General features: G+C 42.0%; 1 protein-coding gene across 2 annotated transcripts; it reads right to left on the bottom strand.

Annotated features, from left to right (window-relative positions):
• Nucleotides 1-2,616: 2,616 nt before the first annotated feature.
• On the bottom strand, nucleotides 2,617-19,464 carry RNF4 (ring finger protein 4). 2 transcript variants are annotated; one of them, XM_014895249.2, is made up of 8 exons: nucleotides 19,368-19,464; nucleotides 12,232-12,395; nucleotides 11,659-11,779; nucleotides 10,885-10,964; nucleotides 9,626-9,635; nucleotides 8,341-8,506; nucleotides 5,701-5,749; nucleotides 2,617-5,354 (listed from the first exon to the last, which is right to left on the bottom strand). In XM_014895249.2, the coding sequence occupies exons 2-8, from the start codon at nucleotides 12,238-12,240 to the stop codon at nucleotides 5,205-5,207; spliced, it is 585 nt and encodes a 194-aa protein (XP_014750735.1). In that variant the 5' UTR covers nucleotides 12,241-12,395; nucleotides 19,368-19,464; the 3' UTR covers nucleotides 2,617-5,204. The 2 variants fall into 2 exon arrangements, with proteins under 2 accessions (XP_014750735.1, XP_088019166.1); XM_088163040.1 differs by having other exon boundaries at nucleotides 19,279-19,396.
• Nucleotides 19,465-20,757: the final 1,293 nt, after the last annotated feature.

The following is a 20,757-nucleotide window of genomic DNA, read 5'->3' as shown; positions in this document are numbered from 1 at the left end:
CTAATTATGAATTGCCCACTTGTGATGATGTTGCAAATCAAGATGTGCTAAAAGACCTACATAGTTTGCATAAAAAAATAATGCTGCTCTATCTATCCCATTCCACAAGGCACTAAGTGGGATAAACTACTGCTAGAGAAAGCATAGGCCCTTCTCTTTTACCAAGAAGCAAGAAAAATCCCTCACTATGTATGAACACATTTAGTGTAATCCGTGTGAAAAAAGTTCCCATATAAAGAATTAGAATGTGTTTAAAATTGACATCTGCAAGTGCTCATATAGACACACCTCTGTGACCATTAATCCCTTGACTTCTGTAACCTCTGCATTAAATCAATATCATCACCTGTTATTTTTCTGTGTAACACTTTTAATGCTAATATCTTCTTCATGAAATATGAGAGAGGAAACAGGATTATAAATAAGCAGTTCTCCATTCTCATTTCCAATCCTAATGTATCTGCTTTTAACTGCTTACCTAAAACCTCAAGGTAACATCTACTACTGAAAATAAAAATACATGAAGTCTGAATCTACAATCTGTGAGTAGTAGAGTTACTAGGGAGAAGTAAGGCCTTCAGGTTTACACCTTGCTGGTGTAATCAAGGGCTTTACTGAGTGAAAGATGTGGCAACCATTCAAAATATTTTTGAAATGGTCTTTGAGACCTCCATCTCATTCCTAACAAAACCAGAATATATCACATTACCTCTGCATTCACCCTGCACTGACATGGGTGGGACCCTCTCTGAAGGGGACACATCAGACTCTTGGACTGCATTTGGACACAGCACCAACAACTCTCCTTGACAGAGATGGCAATCCTCTGCTCTGGGAAGCCCCAGACCAGATATGCCTGTTCCTTTTACCTTCCCAGAACCCTCAAAGAGAAACTGTAGAACTTAGGATTACAGATAGAATGTGAAGCAGCTCTAAAGCATCTCATTGTTTGCAGGCCCTAAGTCAACTCTAGAAGCCACAATGAATTTAGATGAAACCCAAACATCCAAGCTGGATTTTACATCAACAGGGAACATTGACATAAAAAGACAAAGTATTTGGAGGCTCAACCATCCTCAGAAGCCCAAGGGCTCAACTGCATGCTCTCGACCTAGAGAATAAATAACAGAACCTATTAAATAGATTTCAACAGAAATATGAAATTAGCATTCACTGTAATCAAGTGCAGATCAGACACAATGCAAGGAAACACCTCTACAATTAACAAAAACTTCATAGATGGCATTGTGTCACCTGTCAGCATTGCCTCAGACTTGTCACCATCCTAATCCAGGTAAACTGAGGTTTCAGCTCTGCAATCAGAATGCAGCTATGGCCCTGCTAATCTGCTTCACCTGCCATACACCAACACTTACCCTCGGCAATTCCCCTTTGCCAACTGTCTGCTCACACACAAACACCTCTGTATATTTTCCTCTATAGTTCCAATTTCTAGCTCATAACGTTCCTGCTCTGGTCCCCAGTCCATAGCTGTGGTCTCCACTCCAGCCCCCAGGACCATCCTCCCAATCTCAGCCTTCACTTCCAGATCACATGTTCAGCCCAGCCACTGGACCATGGCTCATACTCAGCTCCTTAGACCAGGGCTGGTCTGCCCTCGACCTGGTTTTCTATCTGGTTCATGTTTCATGTCCACCCCTTCTGCTTTCCAAAACTGGGTGATACAGAATCAAACCCCAAGTGAGAACAGCTTTTCTGCAGTTTCTGCATGCTTCATCCACCCAAAGTGCCAAATCTGGCTGCAAATCAGAGACAGGATCTGATGGATCCAATATTCCACCAGAAGCAGATCAAGGGCTTAACTGAAGCAGCAAAGACTCCCCATAACAACAGTCTTCCTGTCCATACAGGCAGCCCTCTGTTTAAAACATCTGACAGCTGTTGAACAGCAGGTTACATTATTGCATGATGGAGGCTATCACTTTAATCGTGACTTGTAAAAAAAAAGATCCATTATTACAGAATGTACTGTAATAAGGCAAAGATACTACAGCAGAAAGCAAAAAAAGTTGTAAGCTTGTTTTAGGATAAAAACAAAAGCATAATGAAATAGCAAATTACTCATCAGCGTTTGGAAAGGCAGCTACTCCATATGTGTACAATATAAAGAGTAAAAAAGCACAAAATACAGTAAAAGCAACTAAGATGGATAAGCCAAAGAACCTTCAGGAAACAGCATCTTTTTAGTTTCTTTGGAGGAAAAAAATCAAGTGAGCTTTATGGTGACTGAAAGTACCCCGTGCCCAGTTCTCTCCCCAGCATTCCTCCTTGCCCTCTCTCCAGGGGCTGCTTCACACCCAGCAGGCAATGGGACCCCCAGGGAGATGGCCCAACAACCTCCCACCCTCTTCACTGCTCTCTCTGGCACTGGCCACCAGGCTCCCACCACTCACAAGCCCCTCTTTGCATCGCCCCATTGCCCTGCCCCGAGCAGGACTTCACCCTCTCGCCCCCACATCCCTCCTGCCCCAGGCACTGCCCTTCTCCTTTGCCCCACACAACCCACACTGGTCCCAGCATCTGAAAAGCTTTGGCCTTCTGGATTATTTCCCCCCAAATCAGTGACTCCAGTGCGATGAAAAGAAGAAGCACTTGTGATTGATCAATCCAATCGTTTTATTTTTCACCTGTTAAGAGAACCCTATGCCTACCAGCAGAGTTCAACATAGATGGGCAGACAGACTTGAATACAATTAAATACAGGAAAAATTGAACTATATACAACAAGACAGACATCTACATAATATAAAGATTTTTTTTATTTTCTATGAGTTCTTGCCAATGTGAAATATTGCTGGAACTGAAATATCAGACATTTTTTCCCTTGAAGAAAAAAGCATGTAATGAATTTCCAATTTTTTCCCATGTACTGAGACATAATATCTGTTTTGAGATGCACAAAATTTGTGGCACTTCACAGGGTACACAAAAGCTAAAAACTTTTTGTTATAGTTTATGATATCTAAGTTTAGATTAGATCCATTTACTGAGACACTAACTCTAAAGTGGTATTTACATGGAGGAAGTTGTGCAAAATCATTTAGGCTACAGCTAGTAGACTGTGAAAGATGCATGGTTAAGTGACTCATCCTCAGCAGTAATCCCTTAAATCCTCTTCTGATCATTCCTTCCACATAGTAGTCACCCCAGGAAAAGCAGCCATAATTCACTGTTACTTGGTTAAGCTACTGGGACAAAGTAGTTTCTGCAACCTCTATGGGTCTCTACAGTTTGAATGTTGGGCTGCTTCTCTTCACACAATTAATACTTTAAGCATCAACTCTCTGCTTTTCGGGACACAAATGCAGCCATCACTGCCACTGCAGTATCCTGAGACAGCCACAGTCCTTGCTTGTAGCTCATCTTAAGCCATGGCAGCACACAGGAACTACCTGTGTGGAACTTTGCAGGAGTCACCCCATTGCCACAATACAGACACAGCATGTTCCTGCTAACACTGAACCAAAGCCAGTCCAAACCAGGGTGGGGAAGGTACTGCATTTCTTGAGGCAGCCTTTATGTAACAAAACTCTTTTTTACTATATCCCAAAACATTATAATTAAAACAAACAAACAAACAAACAAACGTCAATTTTACTTTGGGTTGCAAGGCAGCTTGAGACAGCTAATTTAGAAGAGCCTCTTTAATTAAAGGCTTCCTACAGATCCCAAGGACAGGTCAGCAAAGACGTCTGTGACACCAATATTAACTTAACACATCCTTCAGTTGTGCTGCACCAGGGCACAGAATGATTCTTATAGTGGTTTCTATAAGCAACCAACTGCCTAGAGGTGGCCAACTTTAATTCTGGAGTTTTTCATAGATGCACCTACCACAGTTGTGGATCATAAACCTCTGATTTTAATCATCTTGTCTACATGAGCCTGTTTGTATCAGCTCACCCTGGATTCCAGATCAGCTCAGACATTTTAGCTGTAAATTCAAAATAGACATTTAGAACTCAGTCCTGGGGAAAAAGTGACTGTTAAGAGTGCATAAACTGGTGTATTCCTGCCTTCTCAACTAGAGAAACTGTCTTTCCTAGGAGATGCATCTGACTTCTTTTCTAAAAATGCATTTAAAGAAAACTGGACAACTCTCAGGGCAAAGGGAGATTAAATTTTTCTCTAACAAGCTGTGAACGTTGCTACCAAACAGTTTTTAAAGCCTCCACTCAGTAATGGCAGTACAATTGTTTAATTTTCAATCCAATTCACCAGGCTGCATCCAGTCAGGTGTCAGTGTAACAACCAGTGAGAACAGCCAAGTGAACACACTGAACTTAAAGCATTACACTAGGAACAGCTGATACAGTAAGATCTGTAGGTAGTTTGGTATTCAGCATACAGATGAATTTGCTTCTTGTTCATCACTAAGAAGCCTAGAGAAGACTCTATTCTTGACAGTTATTAGGAGAGAGTGTTACAGCACAAGTAAACCCAAGAGACCATCTCATCATGTTAGAAAACAAATTCAGTGTTGGGATTAAAATACAGGAATTCTTAGCAGTTGAAACAATTAAGGAATTATTTTCAAGTTGTACATGCTGCAATGTGTCTGTGTACTTGAGATCTCATGGAGCTCCTAAAATCATCTGCATGTTCAAATCTTCTGCTCGAAACACCTGATTGCTGGTTAACAGCAGGTTACTTTATTGCATAACCTTTGTTGTCAATTTAAGACTGAATTATGAAGAAACAATCCATCAGTACAGAACTCACTCTACTTGGGCAAAGATGATATGCAAAATGCAAGAGTCATGAGCTTCTTACAGGATGAAAAGAAAAGATGCAATGAAATTGCTAATCTGTCTTCTGAAAGGAAACTATGCCATACCTGTATGTGAAAGTAGAATAATTCATAGAGTAAGAAAGAACAAAATATTCACACTCCCTCATTTAAGCATTAAAAAAAGCAGAAGGAAATGGATGAACTGCTTCCTTCCTGGTCTAGGTTGCTGGTCTAGTTTAGACACAGTCATCAATGTAGCATGATAACCAGGAACATAACAAGAAGCAACTTGGACCATAAAAAGCTGTCTAGATATGTTCAAGTTGGTCTCCAAAAAAACCAGTTTTATTTGGATTTGTGCACAACCTGCTGCTCTTTAAATCTTCAGAGCACTGAAAATATAACATTTCCCCCAAAATCCAGTTGAGTCTGTCCTGAGAAATAAAAGTACTCATATATAAATGGGATGATATTGTCTGTGAGTGAGTTTCTTCCTGCAGGTTGGGCAAGAGTTGGCATTCCTAAGGGAATCACGGAGGCACTGACTGCAGAAGACATGACCACATTTTGTTGACACAATCAGTCGTCCACTTTGTACAATCTGGAAGAAAAGAAACCCAAAGCAGGCATTGGAAGTAAAGAATTCAACTTTGCTGGTCTACTGCTATGACACAAACAGGACTTACAGTATCTGGAATTGTCCTCCAACTCTTAGAATAGTAAGGAACCTGAAGATCTTTCAGTGCCATCCTGCCAAGGGTTCCTCCCTCTACCCCCATCACGAAGAAGTGACTTAGACTGACAAGTTATTATGAGCTTCAAGGCAAGCTCTGTGCTTCAAGCCAGCTCTCTTAACATCCTATACTGGCCAAGTGAGTTGTGCAGTCCCCCTCTGCCCCTTTCCCTCTCACATAGAACACAAAGGATGACAGCAAGTGGATCCTTACCTCTGAGTAGACATCCATGCAAATTGGACAGCTAACAGTACCAGACGGCCTTGTGATACAGAGAACAGAACAAGAAAGAACATGCAGCCATTAATTTCACTGCACATCAAGGGTTACCCATACACAAAATGTCATGTCACTATCTGAGTGCACTGACTAGCCATGATGCATTTCTTTTCAACTCCTCAGTTTGTGGCATGTAATAACACGATTGGGTCTCCCTATCCTAAAGGTTTTCCCTAGGGGGAAGATGCACTCACAGTCACCCTGGTCTAGCACAAGAACTCACAGCAGTCCCTTGCTCTGTACAGCACTAATCTCCAACAGGCAATCAATGACAGCTCTGTAACAAAAGCACTGATGTGTGCCTTGGAAACAAGTCATTCTAGAAAGGGAAGAGGCTGTCAGAAGTTCAAAAATCCTCTGTTCTAATTTAGCAACAGCCCAGTAACGTAAGCATTCCAAGAAGTCCTCCTTATAAAATGTAGGTCAGGAACACACTAACGTGAGGAATACTCAACCCCAAATTTCTAGTTCCAAGGCAGAAAGACCAGCTCAGTGTCTGTTACTGAGCTGTGGCTACTGATGTGCCTCTGCTGCCTTCAGCCTCCAGGACAGCAGTACTGCACATACACTTAGCAACACACAGCTCGGCTGCCTAGGGAACATCCCAGCCCAAGTGCTGAATAACATCAGCTAGCAGAAACAAAAAGAGCTTCCTGACACTCTTCTTTACAAACTAATCTCTGCTTTAAACCTCCAGAACTCTTTACCCTAAACACTTGGCTTTCTTATGTCACCACCCATGCTGAATCACAGTTTTTAATTTATTAATCAAACAGGCATAGAAAGCATGAGATCGTATTATCTTCAATTCTAGCAGGGAGCACTACTAACATCTACCCCTACTTTCACCAACAGAATTTAACTCCAATAATTCTCTCATTTTTACTCCTCAAATTCTTGAGGCACCAGCTATAACACTTCAGTAATAAATTACAATAGATGATAATCTTAGAAGGATGGAAAGTCCAACACTACAGATGGCTCCGGCAATCCCCAGCACCAGGAAGGACCCTTTTGTCAATGTTAAACACTGCACCACTGAGCTCTTTCAGCCTTTACCTACAAAGAGCAGGAAGGTGCAATCTTTAACAGAGGAGGCTGAAGGAACAATTACTTTCTTATAGTATCCAATTAGTGGTATTTGTTCTCTGAAGTACTTAACAACCAAAATTTAAATATCTACAACTCCACTGGCAAAGCACATTATGGATTAGAATAGTACAGGACTTTTTAGTGGCATATTTATGACCTGGCACCCAAAAGCTACATACTCAAGTTCTCTCCTATACTGCCTTTCAGTAATCCAAAAGGCTCAAAGCACATCAGCTTCATTTAACCCTGTATTTCCCCTGCTCCTCACAGAAAAAAAAAAACAAACCAAAAACACTTTAAAAGAAGTTTATGCTACAATTCTTATGTCCTTCTGATGCCTTGGAGAGGCTACCTAGAAGAGAGGCTAGATAAAATAATAAAGTAGGTATTTATTAAAAGGCCTTCAATGGATACACCTTGAGCAGTGCAAAGCCTCGCAGAGCCCACACTCAAAATGGATAAGAGTCACGAGTTTCTCAGAGAGATATAAGTTTGGTCTATTTGCATATCAGACAATTATATGTTACAATATAGAACAATTATAGTTACAGGTGATGAAATCACATTCCCTCGGGTTGCTTCCCCCCCAGTTCATTTTAGTTTACACTTTCCGGGGCCTGAGGCAAATGGTGTGACCTTGGTTCCCAGGCCCAGAAGGATTGTTTAGTCTGATCAAAATGGGAATAAAGCTAACTATCATTCTATATAGAGTTCAGAGTTATACTCTAATGCAGTACAGAATCTGAAAAATATAAAAGCTAAAAACTTAAGGCATCACTTCCACTTGCCTAGTCACAGACAGTGGATTTCATTTCCTTAGTCTAACACACTGCAGCAGGATTTACTCTTTCTCTGCAGAATGGGGTCTTAACTGACTCAAACAGCAAGATTCCCATCCCATATGCAAACATATCAGGGCTCCATAACATCCATGAGACAGAACAAGAATTGACCATAAAAGCATGACCCCCAGGATCACCTGGCAAGTATACCTTGGGAAGGACAGCAACTGCTTGGAGAAAAGCAGCAACTGGCACAGTATGTAAAAAAAAAAAAGCAGGGAATGTATAAGTGTTTTCACTGGAATTTGCCAGTGTGGTGCCTGCCAGTCTTGTGATACCAAACGTCATGGACACCAACAGAAGTATTTTATATCTAATGTAACTACTGGAGCTTTGTAGGAAAAGGAAATGCAATACATTATGAGCTCTGGCCTGTGACTAATTCCCACATCCTTGCCATACCTCACACTCATCTTTAAGGCTGTATACAAAGCTGTAGATCTCTTTTGGGCTGGCTTTTCATCCTACAGTGAAAATGGCGTCATTTGACTATCATGCAACATGGGATACTCATTGAAAGAGGGAACTGAGTAAGTGAAGGCTTCAAAGAAAGTCAGGTGATGACAAATAGAGCTTAGTCCTGTCTGTTCAAAAGAAGCACAACTCAATTGTGCTTTGGTAGGTCATGAGGCATACGTACTTTGAACTTGCAGTTTCCTCTTCCAGCGGTCCCAGTTCTCGAGATGCTTTATCAGCCACATACACATCGTTATCTCTTGTTTCATCTTCATCATCACTGCTCAGTACACAGCTGTCTGACTGTCGCTGGCTTCTTAGTCTCAGATTTCTCCTCTGTCGTTGGTTCTCTGTAATGTAATTTTGTTAAGTTAGCTACACTGTTATCCCTCTCCCTAGAATCATCCTTGAAATGCAAGATTAGACTATATTCAGCTGGGTTAAAAAGCAATCTTAAACAAACTAGTTTCCAAATATTAAGACTAAACATGTCCAGACATTGTGAATATTCTGCTACATACTGACACAAAACATTTGCTCTCTTCACCCCACAAACAGCTAAAACTTAATCTTGAAGATCCTCAGTGTCACACATTCCATGTAATTACACTACCTGTGAATTAATCTCCCCTATAAAAGGAAGATAATTCTCCCAATTCTTACTGACAGAAAGTGCTACAATCCTATGTTGAGGAACTGCAACAATTGCTGTGTTCTGGAAGAGAGAGGATTGAACTCAAGTTTGTCTCTACAACTCCAGCATTCATGTAGAAATAATCAAGCTACTAATCAATAAAACAACATAAAAAGTCACAAAATTAAAACCACTTCCTGCCTAAGTGTTCAGCTACAACTTTTAGTGTAGGCATTTTTCACTTATTCTTGCTTCATTCAGAGCACAGAACAGATTACATTCTAGATAAGTAACTGACAACATACTAATACATCTTCAATAACGTAATCAGAACCACATCTGAAAGATGTAAAAGATTAACTTCTTTAGACCTGTAACTATTTTAACATCTAAAGTAGAAAAACAGTTAATACTTCTCACTGCAAAATTTGAGGCATGTTAGACTAGTGAATACTATGAGCACAAATTACTTTCTTTAGCTCTTTCACTGTAATACAGGTTAAACAAAACTTTTTTTCATTCACAACCAATATTCCAGTGCTAATTAAAATTATGGTCAACTTGGGGCTTAAAGAAATTTTATCTTTAGAAAATAATAAAAAGTATTTAGAGCAGCTTTTGATATATTTTATTTCAGATACTTTCTACCAGCTCTGATACTGACTAACAAACAGAGACTAGATTAATCCTCTAAGGCACTGGCCAGATGCTTTAGCAATTTCCTTGGCCTCTTGCAGTTTCAATAAATGCTGCTCAAATTCATTGGAAAAGGCAAACAAGAAATAATTCTTATAATGAGGAGAATCCCATTATCGATTTTAAAATGTCAACTCACCTTCAACAATCTTGCATCAATACATATGGGAAGGGAGAGAAAAGAAAATACAATTAGACTTTGTTGTGCACCTCTAGTGTTACATACAAACACCACCTAGGCACAGCAGTTCCAACAAAACAAGCTAAGAACAGTAGGCTACTACTCTTATTTTGATTAGGAATATTAAAAGTATTATATTAAATGCTTCACTGTAAACCACTATTCGGATGCTGATGGCTCTGCTTCAATGGGGTAGAAATAGAGGCAATTTATGAACCACCTGAACCCACTCGTACCTGCTCCCCCATTTCAGTTCCATGCTTCAGAGTTTCAGAGGATTCTTTCCCTCTTTCTCTTCAAACAGGCCAGTTCAGCATTGATGTCCATGAACACTTCATATTATGGCAGCTGCTGAAGAATAGAACCCAATCCCCAACCTGCTCTTGGTGGAACTGGAGCAGGGTAAGTGCAGATTCTCTTGTTAAGTTTGAGGCCTTTCCTTTGCAAAGGCTCAGGAATAACCCCAGCAAGAAATACTCCCTATGCTATCCCTACTGTTTGTTTATGTTTAGCACAGCAGCAGTGGCATCCCAAAACTGAAGGGATAAACAACATTGTCAGCTGGATCAAAGACTATTCTAGCTTTCAAAAGAGCAGGAAAAAGGTTTTTTTAAAGACTTCTTGGAGTATTAACCTGAACTTATTTTAATTACTCTTCTTTCCCATGGCTCTTTCTTTAAATCATTGGCCTATAGGGGTATTAGAAACAAATTCTTTACCAAGAGTTATCAAGCACTGGAAGGGGCTGCCCAGGGCAGCCCAGTAGCATTGGCTTGAAGTCACCATCCCTGTAGGTATTTCCAAGACTTGAAGATGTGTTGCCTATGGACATGGCTTAGTTGTGGACTTGGTGGTGCTGGGTGAATGTTTGGACTTGATGATCTTAGAGGTCCTTTCCAACCCAAACAATTCTATGATTCTATCTTTGATATATCTAGAAAAACTTCAACTATCAACTGCACCTCTTTATGTTACACTGCCTATGACTGATCTATATAACCTTCAGGTTCTAGAGCAAAAAGTTATTTTATACTACCCTATCACTAACTGCAAGTGCACCTCCAGAGAAGCTTCTTTATCTGTAACACAGAACCTTCATGCCCTGACAACCCAACTCTGAACTTAAAACTTACCCTTAAAGTCAGATTCTATCAGGCAACACATGAGGTAACTAATTTGACTACAATATTTAGGCAAGTGTGCTATTCACTACTTACCACAACGGAATCATTGTGAGTTAGATCAACGACTACAGGATCAGAAGATTCACATGTGAGATCTACTACTTCTTCACCAGCTGAAAAACAAAGTTAGAATCAAGGTCAGATTGCAAAGGAGGAAAATTGCCTGCCACTGGGTAACAGCCTGAGATTCAACCATCTCCTGTCCATCTTCTCTCCAGGAACAAGTCCAATGTTTCACTCCAGCTTTGCCCTCAGCAATCCACAGAGAGCTTTGCCAGCCCTGCTTTCAGCAAGCTGAAATGCAAAAGAGCAGCTAAGCTTCTCACACAGTTCTGCTGGATGACAACAGCAACTGACAATTCATCTGAGAGGAGAATGTTTGTCACACAGAAATATAACATGAATCATACAGGATATAACAGTACTGTGCTGTGCATGCTCCCTTGAGGGATTGGGATTTCCTTATCTTCTTCAAACTTGGGAATTCCCAAATTTAGTTTGTAACTCTGCATAGTGGCAGTTGCTGTAACTCCCATCTAATCTGAATAGATATGCAGATGTTTGAGCAGTTCTTGAGGATCTTTCCTGTACAACTCAACTAGTGGCAAATGCGTTGTAGCTCAGTAACAAACCAAACCAGTTTTTAGTAGGCTTGTTGTTTAGCAATGCCATACTAGGCACTTCCTAAAATCATGTTCCCCTTCTTCTCCAGTAAATGGCCTAGAAACTGGCAAAAAGCACATGTTCAGTCGGACTCAAACTCTCCAGATGCACTTTATGTTCTTATCATTTCAAAAGAAAGCTTACCACTTTCTTCAAGTTCTATTGGCTCTGCTTCTGAAGCCATTTCAGCAGTAGAAGCCATAAGCCTGTTTCTTTTTCGAGCTTGCCTAGAATTAACTGTTCCTCCACGGCGCTTCCGTTGAGCCTAAGAGAGAACAAAGACTTAGTGCAAGCAATATTAACATAGCCCTCAATTTCACAGCATCAGTGAAAGCACACAAGGGTACAGAAGAGACTCCTGGAATGGCTGTAATAGTCATCAAAAGGTGGTATGGGTTACTCTTACCTGAATTGATTTCAGCAAGGAAAAAAGCATCACCCCAGATCTCTTACCAGCTCCCTCACCAAGAAAAGGCCTATCATGATGGTTTGCAAATGAGAAACTAGTTTACAATTTATCAGGCTCTGCCAACATTGTGAGCATTTCTGTACTACTGCTACCACCTAGAGAGATTAAAAATCTTTACTGAACTTACAAGAAGATTCAATATACTTATGTTCCTGTGTATTAGTTACAAACTCTTAAAACAGTTTGCAGAAATACAATGGAAAACATGTTTCAAGATTCAGGTTTGCATTGACTAGCAAAATACTTACTGTGCTCATAATGTTTCTTGATCTAAAACCACTGAAAAAGAGGTACAAACACCAAAAAAGTAATGGCAAGGAAACTACAGCTATAATTTCCTTAGATTCCTTTAGGTAGCTCACTGATAAAAACTCCAGGTTTCTGAAGGTCAGAGGATGATGTTCTTCCAAACCTATCAACAAGAAAAGAGAAGGTTACCTGTCTGCAGTGCTTGTAGTCTCCAATATCCCCTGCTCCAAGATTTCCATTCCTGAGCCACCAGTTTCTGCCCAAAGCTAGAAGGGAGGGAAGTCCCCAAGTTCAGTGAGCCTCAGACACCTGCACCTGAAGCCTCAGCCATTCTCACCCGTGAACTAAACATCTGAAAAAGTGAGTTTGACAGCTCTAGAAAAATATTAAGAAATCCCAATGACATTGAACTGAAAAGCAACTGAATGATACTCAAGGCAATGTCTGTGGGCAGGAATCAGTGGGAATTTTGACATGAACAGCTATCTTCAGAGAACCTAAACTCCAGATGAGCAGCTTTATTCTACAACCCATCTCCAGATTCCAACAGGTGGGAGCCAAACAGCTTGAGACAAATTTAAAGCAAGTGAAGCAGACAAATTTCAGTTTCAAAATACTTGCCAATGTGCAGGAGAATATGATTTCACTGTAGCTGCTCTGTTACCTGCACGTGTGCATGCCCAGCTCCCTGCCAAGGGGGAGAGGTGAAAAGCATAAAGACAGCTCTGAGTAACTGACAGGGTACTGAAGGGTCACCTTGGAGCCTGGCTGTGGTACAGTTACCACCTGCCCAACACACAGTGCAGAGCTGGGGCTGGGCACGAGTGGACATGGTGGAAGGGCCAGGAAAATACCAACTATGTGTCTTGGGGTGACTGTATGGTCCAGTATCCCCTACTGTCTGCTCTGTGCTCAGATATGAGTCCTGTAGCTTCAAGTTAGATTGGGGAGGGAGGAAGTAGTGGAATTATTTTGGCGCCCGTATTCAAAACCACAGAGATAAGCCTCTCAGTTACTCCCAGTTCTCAGCTTTCCTTCTCCATAGAGAGAGAGAGAGAGAGAGAGAGAGAGAGAGAGACAGAGCTTTTCTTTGTTTTTTAGCTAGCTTCTTGTTTGTAAGCTGAAGAAGTAATTTTTTTCCTGGGACATGGCTTCTTCTGGAACTGTTCAGCTTTTCTCCAGCCCAAAACACCGGAACATTGCTCGGGGGATCCTCCATGCTGCACTCCAGCTCCAGAGAGAACGGAGCCACGCCTACAGAAAGGACTCTGAATCCACCATCTCTTCAGAGCAGTAAGAGGTTTCATTATTTAACATTATTCCTTTTTTTTTTTTTCATGCCTGTGAGCAATCTGATTGTTGAATTAACAGTTTGGGTTTTTTTCACTTTCTCCAAGGGAATTCCTTTGAATGTGTGTGAACCCATGGGGGAGGGTTGCTAAAACCAGTCTTCTATTAGAGAAGGCACGCTTCCTCCTAAATTTGTCCAAAACTGGGCATCTATGTTTAACAAGAACTACTGAACTGTCTCCAGAGCCGACTGATTTTTGCCACGAAGACCAGCACACACTGTAGTCTACTCCCAGATGAGGAAACATGTGAACACGCAGTGGGATGGAACAGCACTGGCAGTCAATCCTAGCCTTCAATTAAAGGAAACCTTGTGGATCTTTTCCTGCTTCAACTTACTAATTTCTTAAATCACTTTCTTAAGAGACCCACTAACACTGAACTGTGACATTATTAAAACAAAACATGCTTGAGAAAAATGCTTACACTCAATTTGGCACTTATTACGAAGCCCAAAGGTATATTTACGTATAGTTTTAAGCAACACAGTACACCACGCATCAATTTTCTCATTTTTTCATTTTAAAACTGGCACAAAAGCCTAATTGGTAGTCAATATGCCTTTTCTTTTTCCCCCCCCAGTTGAACCACATATGCCAACTTAATGCTTAGTGAGTCCACGGGCACAATAGATCTCATTTACAGAACTATTATGTGTAACACTCTCTCTCACTTTTTTTTAGAAATCTAAACTGACATGTTCCATTTTTCTGGTAGATAAGAAATAGTCTCATACTGTCACCTGGGATGTTCAAGACTCAGGCTACCAGAGAAGGCAGACTGACTTCAGTCTCTTGCTTCCTCAATTCAGGACTCACCTATGCAATCATTTCCATAAGATTTTTCATCCAGGTAATGAGAATTCTCTTTTAACACCTCATCCCACTGTTCTTAAGGTCTAGATTTCATTTCACTTGCAAAGAAAGAAAGCTTCTCTGTGAGCCTTATCAAAATTCTTGGAAGATCCTATTTTAGTCACTTTACTGAGTTTCTGGGATAGGAGACACGAACTTTTAAAACCAAACCATGCCTAATGCTGCAATCATAGACAAATCCAACCAAACCAAAACCAGAAGAATTGAAAGACTGTTCTATGAGCACATTTTCTAGGTGCTATATAAGCTCCTAGTTCCATATGACATATTCACGTGTTTGGAGATTTTAGGAGACAGAGGGAAGAGTGTGGGAGTGGCGGAGACTGACAGTGAGTTGGCCTTGGCCGACCATGAAGTGAGCATCAACCTAACACCATGGGAAATGAGATGCTAGGAAGGGAAACATCTGATTAGGTCATGGAGAGAAGGATGGGATTATGGGAATAGATATGTTAATATATTGGTTCCATGTCAGGTAATGTTCTGAGTTCTTGTTGTTGATTGGTTAGTCATGTTTTACATATAAGGTAATGTTAATGTCCATTGGTTCACTGCTCTGCTCCAAAGATTCCATATTTTCATTTTTACCTCTTTGAGGGGTCTTTGGAGGTTGCTCCACTCTGTGTTCAGCTTACATTCTTTTGTTTTCTTGGTATTATTAAATTATTTTCCAGGCTTTCTCAACCGTTCTCGTCCCTATTTCATTTGCCATCCTGGCTGGTCCGGTTTAAGTCTTAGTGCCAGTGATAGAATGGGAGGGGAAGGAGGAGACACAGCACAAGGGGGGCAAGGGAGAGAACCATTCCTAAGCCTTACATATCTGCTCTTTCAAAATAATTTCTTCAAGACAAGTTACTATCTTCATTGACCAGCAAGAAATTAAATGAAAAATTACTTAGGTAAACCAGTTTTCTGCACACTGCAAAAGGATGAACAAGAGTGAGCAGCACATGAGGTATATTAAGAAGTTAGGCTGTTAGATTATTTGTAAGTTTTATTTCATCAAGAAAGCCAAGAGACATTTTCCTCCATTCCCCTCAGATATTGAATTGGAAAAAATACCTGGACATCAAAAAGTTGGGGATTGTTAGTTGGTGCACACACCTGAGAAATAGCAAGAAATAAACTTTATATAAGCTTATTTTGAATTACAATTTGTCAGAACTGTTTTTAAATAGAATCTTTCAGAACAGAAACACTGACATATCTGCACTGCTGAAAGACAGCAAAAAATAAGCCTATTGTATTCATCAGGCAGCATGGGTTTAAATGTCAAATACCCAGGTGGTTTCACAAGACCTGGTGCTGTTCAGACTTAACACTGAATACAACCCAGTGCAATGGTTTTTTTAGGTAAGTATCTTTAGAAAGGGTTAAAAACACTGCACAGAACACCCGTGATGACTCCAAACAAAAACTTGCAGGGATTCTCTTTGGCTATGAGTGACTTAAATGCCAAAGGAGAGCTGTAACAGAAGAAAAAATGAACCCAACAACCAACAAACTTAAAGTTATGCTGAAAATTGAAGTAATACACAATTAAAGACATGTTAAGACCATCCTATCCACTTTAAATACTCACATGCTTCTTTATCCATATACAGAAAACCAGATTATTTACAGGATTACTGTAATGTCTGTGAACACAGGATTACTGAGAAATGTCTCAGAGGATCTTGCCTCAACCCTCAATTGCAGTGGAGGACAGAACCACCTTTTGAGCTAAGTGACAGAGCACACCGCTGCTATTTAGATGGCTCAATTTTCAGGATCTTAGTACACTGACAATTGGGTTTCTTTATAATTAATGCAGAGAGTACATATAAGGCACAAATGTTCCAGCTGCTGATAGCTCAAAGCATCTTCAGAAGCTGCTTCTGAAGAATTAAGTTGAGAATAGATACCCACAAGGAAGCCATCACAGTAAAACTACCTCAAATCATCACAGGTAGGTTCATCAATATCAACATGGCTCATCTCAGGAGAGTCCTCTTTACTAAGAAAATCCAGCTGCTGGAATTTATTGACTATGGAAGGAGCCTTATGATCCAGTAACATTTTTATTTTGTAAGAACAAATCTTTCCTGTGGGGCTATAGATTTCCACATTATTGGCTTATTTGGGAAACCTCATTGAACATCAACTGCCCAAACATTCTGAAAACAAAGCAGATTTTACTTTCTTAAATAAACCACAGATCAAGTTTAGTAATGTACAGGAACAGGGTATACACATTGCACATTAAGAGATACACTCATCTGGAAGAATTCCTTAAAAATCTTCAAAACTGTACGACCACTTAATTTAGTAACAGTTTGTTACACAGGACTGGAAAGTCCAAGTTAATGATAAGGCCTATAAGACTCCTCTTCCAGCACTCACCCACCACAAAGTCTCCCAGGAGCTGATAATAAAAGGAATTACTGCAGCAACCTCCTCCCCCCAACCCATAGACATCCAGTCACCTCACTCACAGCTTTAGCTGCAGTTATCTGTGAGACTTGTAGCAAGATGGACGCAGACGTCAATTCAAAATTCTAAAATTATGATTTTTTTAAAAAGTAAAAAGACTTTTTTTGTATAAAAGCTTAGATCAACTTAGCAAGCCAATACTTGTAACTTTTAAAGACTTTCTATTGCTTCATTGCAGGATGGTACAGTACCCCTTCCTGTCATATGCAGAGCTCTGCACATGCAGTTATTGCTCCTAAGCAGTGCTGATCTCAGAACAAATACTATTTGTATTTCAAAGACTACAAGTACCAACTTTCCTCTGTACTTGAGAAAAAAGAAGGTCAAGCTATTTAAATTAAGAATGTTTACACTTTAGGAAGGGTAACTACTGCTATTCACCATTTAAGTCTGTTTTTTCCTCTATAAAAAAAGTCAACATTTTCACTGAGTTCAAGTTAAGCCAATTAAACATGTTTGAATTACCACTCAAAAACAATTGATTCTCTAGAATACTGAAAACTTTTCTTGTACCACTCTCAAAATGAAGTCTTGGTCTCCCACATGAACGGAGGCAAATTGTCTGAACCAAGACAGACATTTTCCCTGTCTCACTAACACAAACAAGACTTAAGCTCATATTCATCACAACAAATACACTGAAGGACATACTTGAAGATACCAATAATGTCAATCCAAAAACTGGGAATGTGCAAGGCACAGCTGACAACACCATTATATATTGAATTTGTCAAAATGGGATATCCAAACAATGCCTTAAGTTTTAGTTATGTATTTTCAAGATCCTATACCGGATTAGTGTATAACTCTGAATTTCACATAGAGTGTTAGCAAGCTCTCATCACAGTTTGGTCAGACAAAACAATCCTTCCAGGCCTGAAAACCAAGGTCACACCATCACAGCCTCAGGCCCAAAAAATCTAAACAAAAGTAAATTGGGGGGGAGCAAACCGGCGGAATGTGACTTCATTACCTGAAGCTGTAATTGGACAATTAACCCCTGATATGCAAATACACCAAATTTATATTGGCCACTTTATTCTCTGTCTAGCCTCTGTTCTAGGTAGCCATTTCAAGGCAGCACCATGCCCTTAAGACTTTGCTTCTCATTTCTACTCCAGATGTCTCTTTGGACCCCTAACAACAGGAAACACTGAATCAAAGATGCATCTGCATAACAAGATTTTTGTCCTCAGAAGATGCACATACCAGGCACAAAGTGCTAGTCTAACTTTTTTTTTAATTTTTACCATGGAGAACACTAATCTTTCATTTTTTAAAAGCTTCCTACCCAGTATTTCCAGTACTTTTAAAGATGCTTTCATTTTCTCAAATGCACTACACCAACTTCAATGAAAAAGGAAACTGAGTCTCTGTTACTCAAATTAGGTAAAACGTTCCCATACTAAAAGACCTTGGTGAGAGGCACCATAAAAAGAGTTCAGGTGAGAGATAACCAACTTACCAGAGAGATACACCAGTCTGCCTGCTCTAAGCAGGCAGCTACATCTACAGACAAATATGACATGTTCATGAAAAACCTAAAAAACCCGAAACAGTTCCAAAAACAACCAAGAAATCCCCCAAACCCACCCATAGAACAAAACACACAATCTTTTCATCGGGCGCATGTCCTATTCCAGACACAGCAAAGAAAAATGGATACCGGCCAGAAGAAAAGCTCATTGCTCTTACTTGCACAAGTTTCTCTGAGAGACGCCACAACTCACTTTCAATAGTCCCAAAAACCAAATACAGAAGAAAGGAAAAAAAAAAACAACCCAAAAAACCCCAAGCTGAGTGTTTCCACATCCTGTATTGAAGTGCAGGTGCGGGCTGAGGTAGGCGAGGAACATTCCCCCCACTCCTGCTGTCACACAAAATGGGAGGGCAGAGCGACAACTTCATGCAGCTACAGTCACCGAGCCCCGGCTGTTCCTCCGGAGAACAGACCCGTCTTCCCGAGAAGACGGGGCAGGACGGCGGTAGCCCCAGCCGTGCCCACAGCTCGGCGCTGCGGCCGCCCGCCGGTCAGGACAGGACAGGACAGGGCAGGGCAGAAGCGGCGGGGCCGCCCCGTGAACCGGGCGGTGGCGGAGCCGGGCCCGGAGCACCCGGCCGGGCCCAGGAGGGCGGACCCGTCACGCGGCTCTCGGCGGGACCTGCGGGGGAGTCCCTCGGACAGGCCCGCACCCGGGGAACGGGCTGGGGCACCGTCCTCAGGCCGGAGCGCGGGCGGCGCCGGCCCAACCGGCAGGAACGGCCGCATCTCCTCCGCTCCCCCCACTGCGGCCGGGAACGGCTGCTTCCGCTTCCCCTCCCCGTTCCCTTCCCGTTCCCCTCCCTCACCTGCCGCCCCGGACCCTCGGGCAAGCGGGAGGGACGGACCCGGTAGCGCCGCTCCCCCCTCGGCCGAGCCCCCGGCCCGCCGCACTCACCTCAGAGCCGGCCGGCAGCGGCGCACGGCAGCGCCCGCCCCCGAACGCTCACCATTGGCGGAGCCGCGGCTCTGCGCTCGCGGAGTGGCCAACGTGTACGTCAATCAGACGGGTATAGGGGGGCGGCCCCACCTCCTCTGCTGCGACAGGGCATGCTGGGAGTTGTAGTTCCGCGCGGGCGTGGGGCCTGTGCGGGGTTGTCCGGGCCCGCTGAGTTCTCTCGCCACCCCTCGGGAAAGGTCTCCTGATCCTCGGGTTAATTCGCTCCTGACAGACCCTGAAAGGGGCGGCCGAAGCCAGACCGTGCTTTTGCTGTGTTCTCTGGAGCTGTTGTACCTGGAGGTGGAGTGTGTGTGAGCTTTGAGGTGGTGTTTTCCACTCTCCCCCCCTCCCCCTTCCCCCCGCCCCGTCTTCTGGAAACGTTTCGCAGAATGTCAGAATTGTAGAATCAATTAGGTCGGGAAAGACCTTTGAGGTCATCAAGTCCAACACCACCAACCAGAGTGTTACTAACTGCTCATGCAGATTAATGGATCTGTGTGGTGGTTACTGCACCTTCTAACAAGCCAAGTCAGCCCAATCCAGTTCCTTCAGAAATATTGTGCAGCTTTTATACCAAAGGCAAAAAACAACACCATACGTGGCAGACCACCAGGGGTTCCTAAGACCTTCAAGAGGCCCCTCTGAGGCTCACTGGGTAAACCTAGGCAACTTCATATCTAACAGTTCTTTAATTAATATGTACACCACAATATAAGGAGGATATTAAACTAATAGAGGGCATCCAAAGGAAGACAACAAAGATGGTGAAGTGCTTTGAGGGGAAGCTGTCTGAGGAGTAGCTGAGGGCAGTTGGTCTGTTCAGCCTGGAGGAGACTGAGAAGACAGAGACCTCAGTGCAGTTACAGCTTGTGAGGGAAAGAAGAGGGGCAGGCACTGATCTCTTCTCTTTGGTGAGTGACAGGACCCAAGGAAATGGCCTGAAGTTGTGTCAGGGGAGGTTTAGGTTGGATATTAGAAACAGGTTCTTCATTCAGAGGGTGGTTGGGCATTAGAACAGGCTCCCCAGGGAAGGGTCACAGCCCCAAGCCTGACAGAGTTGAAGAAGTGTTTGGACAATGCTCTCAGGACAACGCATGATGTGATTCTTGGAGATGGTGCTGTGCAGGGCCAGGAGGTGGGCTCAATGATCCTTGTGCATCCCTTCCAACTCAGCATATTCTGTGATTCTGTGATCCCTGGCAAATAAACACCTATATCATCTTCAGCCAGGCATGCACATTAGGCCAAGTTACCCCCTGTACATCCAGCACTGTAATAAAGTAATGCCTGCTTCTTAACACTGTATTGGTGTTAAGAAGTTTTATTCTCAATTTTTGCTGACAAGACC

The sequence above is a fragment of the Sturnus vulgaris genome, chromosome 4, assembly GCF_052056855.1.
Source record: "Sturnus vulgaris isolate bStuVul1 chromosome 4, bStuVul1.hap1, whole genome shotgun sequence".
Lineage (NCBI taxonomy): Eukaryota > Metazoa > Chordata > Aves > Passeriformes > Sturnidae > Sturnus > Sturnus vulgaris.
This window is presented reverse-complemented; position numbering and strand designations above follow the sequence as displayed.

What these genes read in the sequence shown, in the direction of transcription:
- RNF4 (XM_014895249.2), bottom strand. An exon ending in AATAGAACTTGAAGAAAGTG is followed by an intron (nt 10,965 to 11,658) that starts GTAAGCTTTCTT and finishes TTTGTTTTTCAG; the next exon opens with CTGGTGAAGAAGTAGTAGAT. An exon ending in GCATGGATGTCTACTCAGAG is followed by an intron (nt 5,355 to 5,700) that starts GTAAGGATCCAC and finishes CTTTTCTTCCAG; the next exon opens with ATTGTACAAAGTGGACGACT.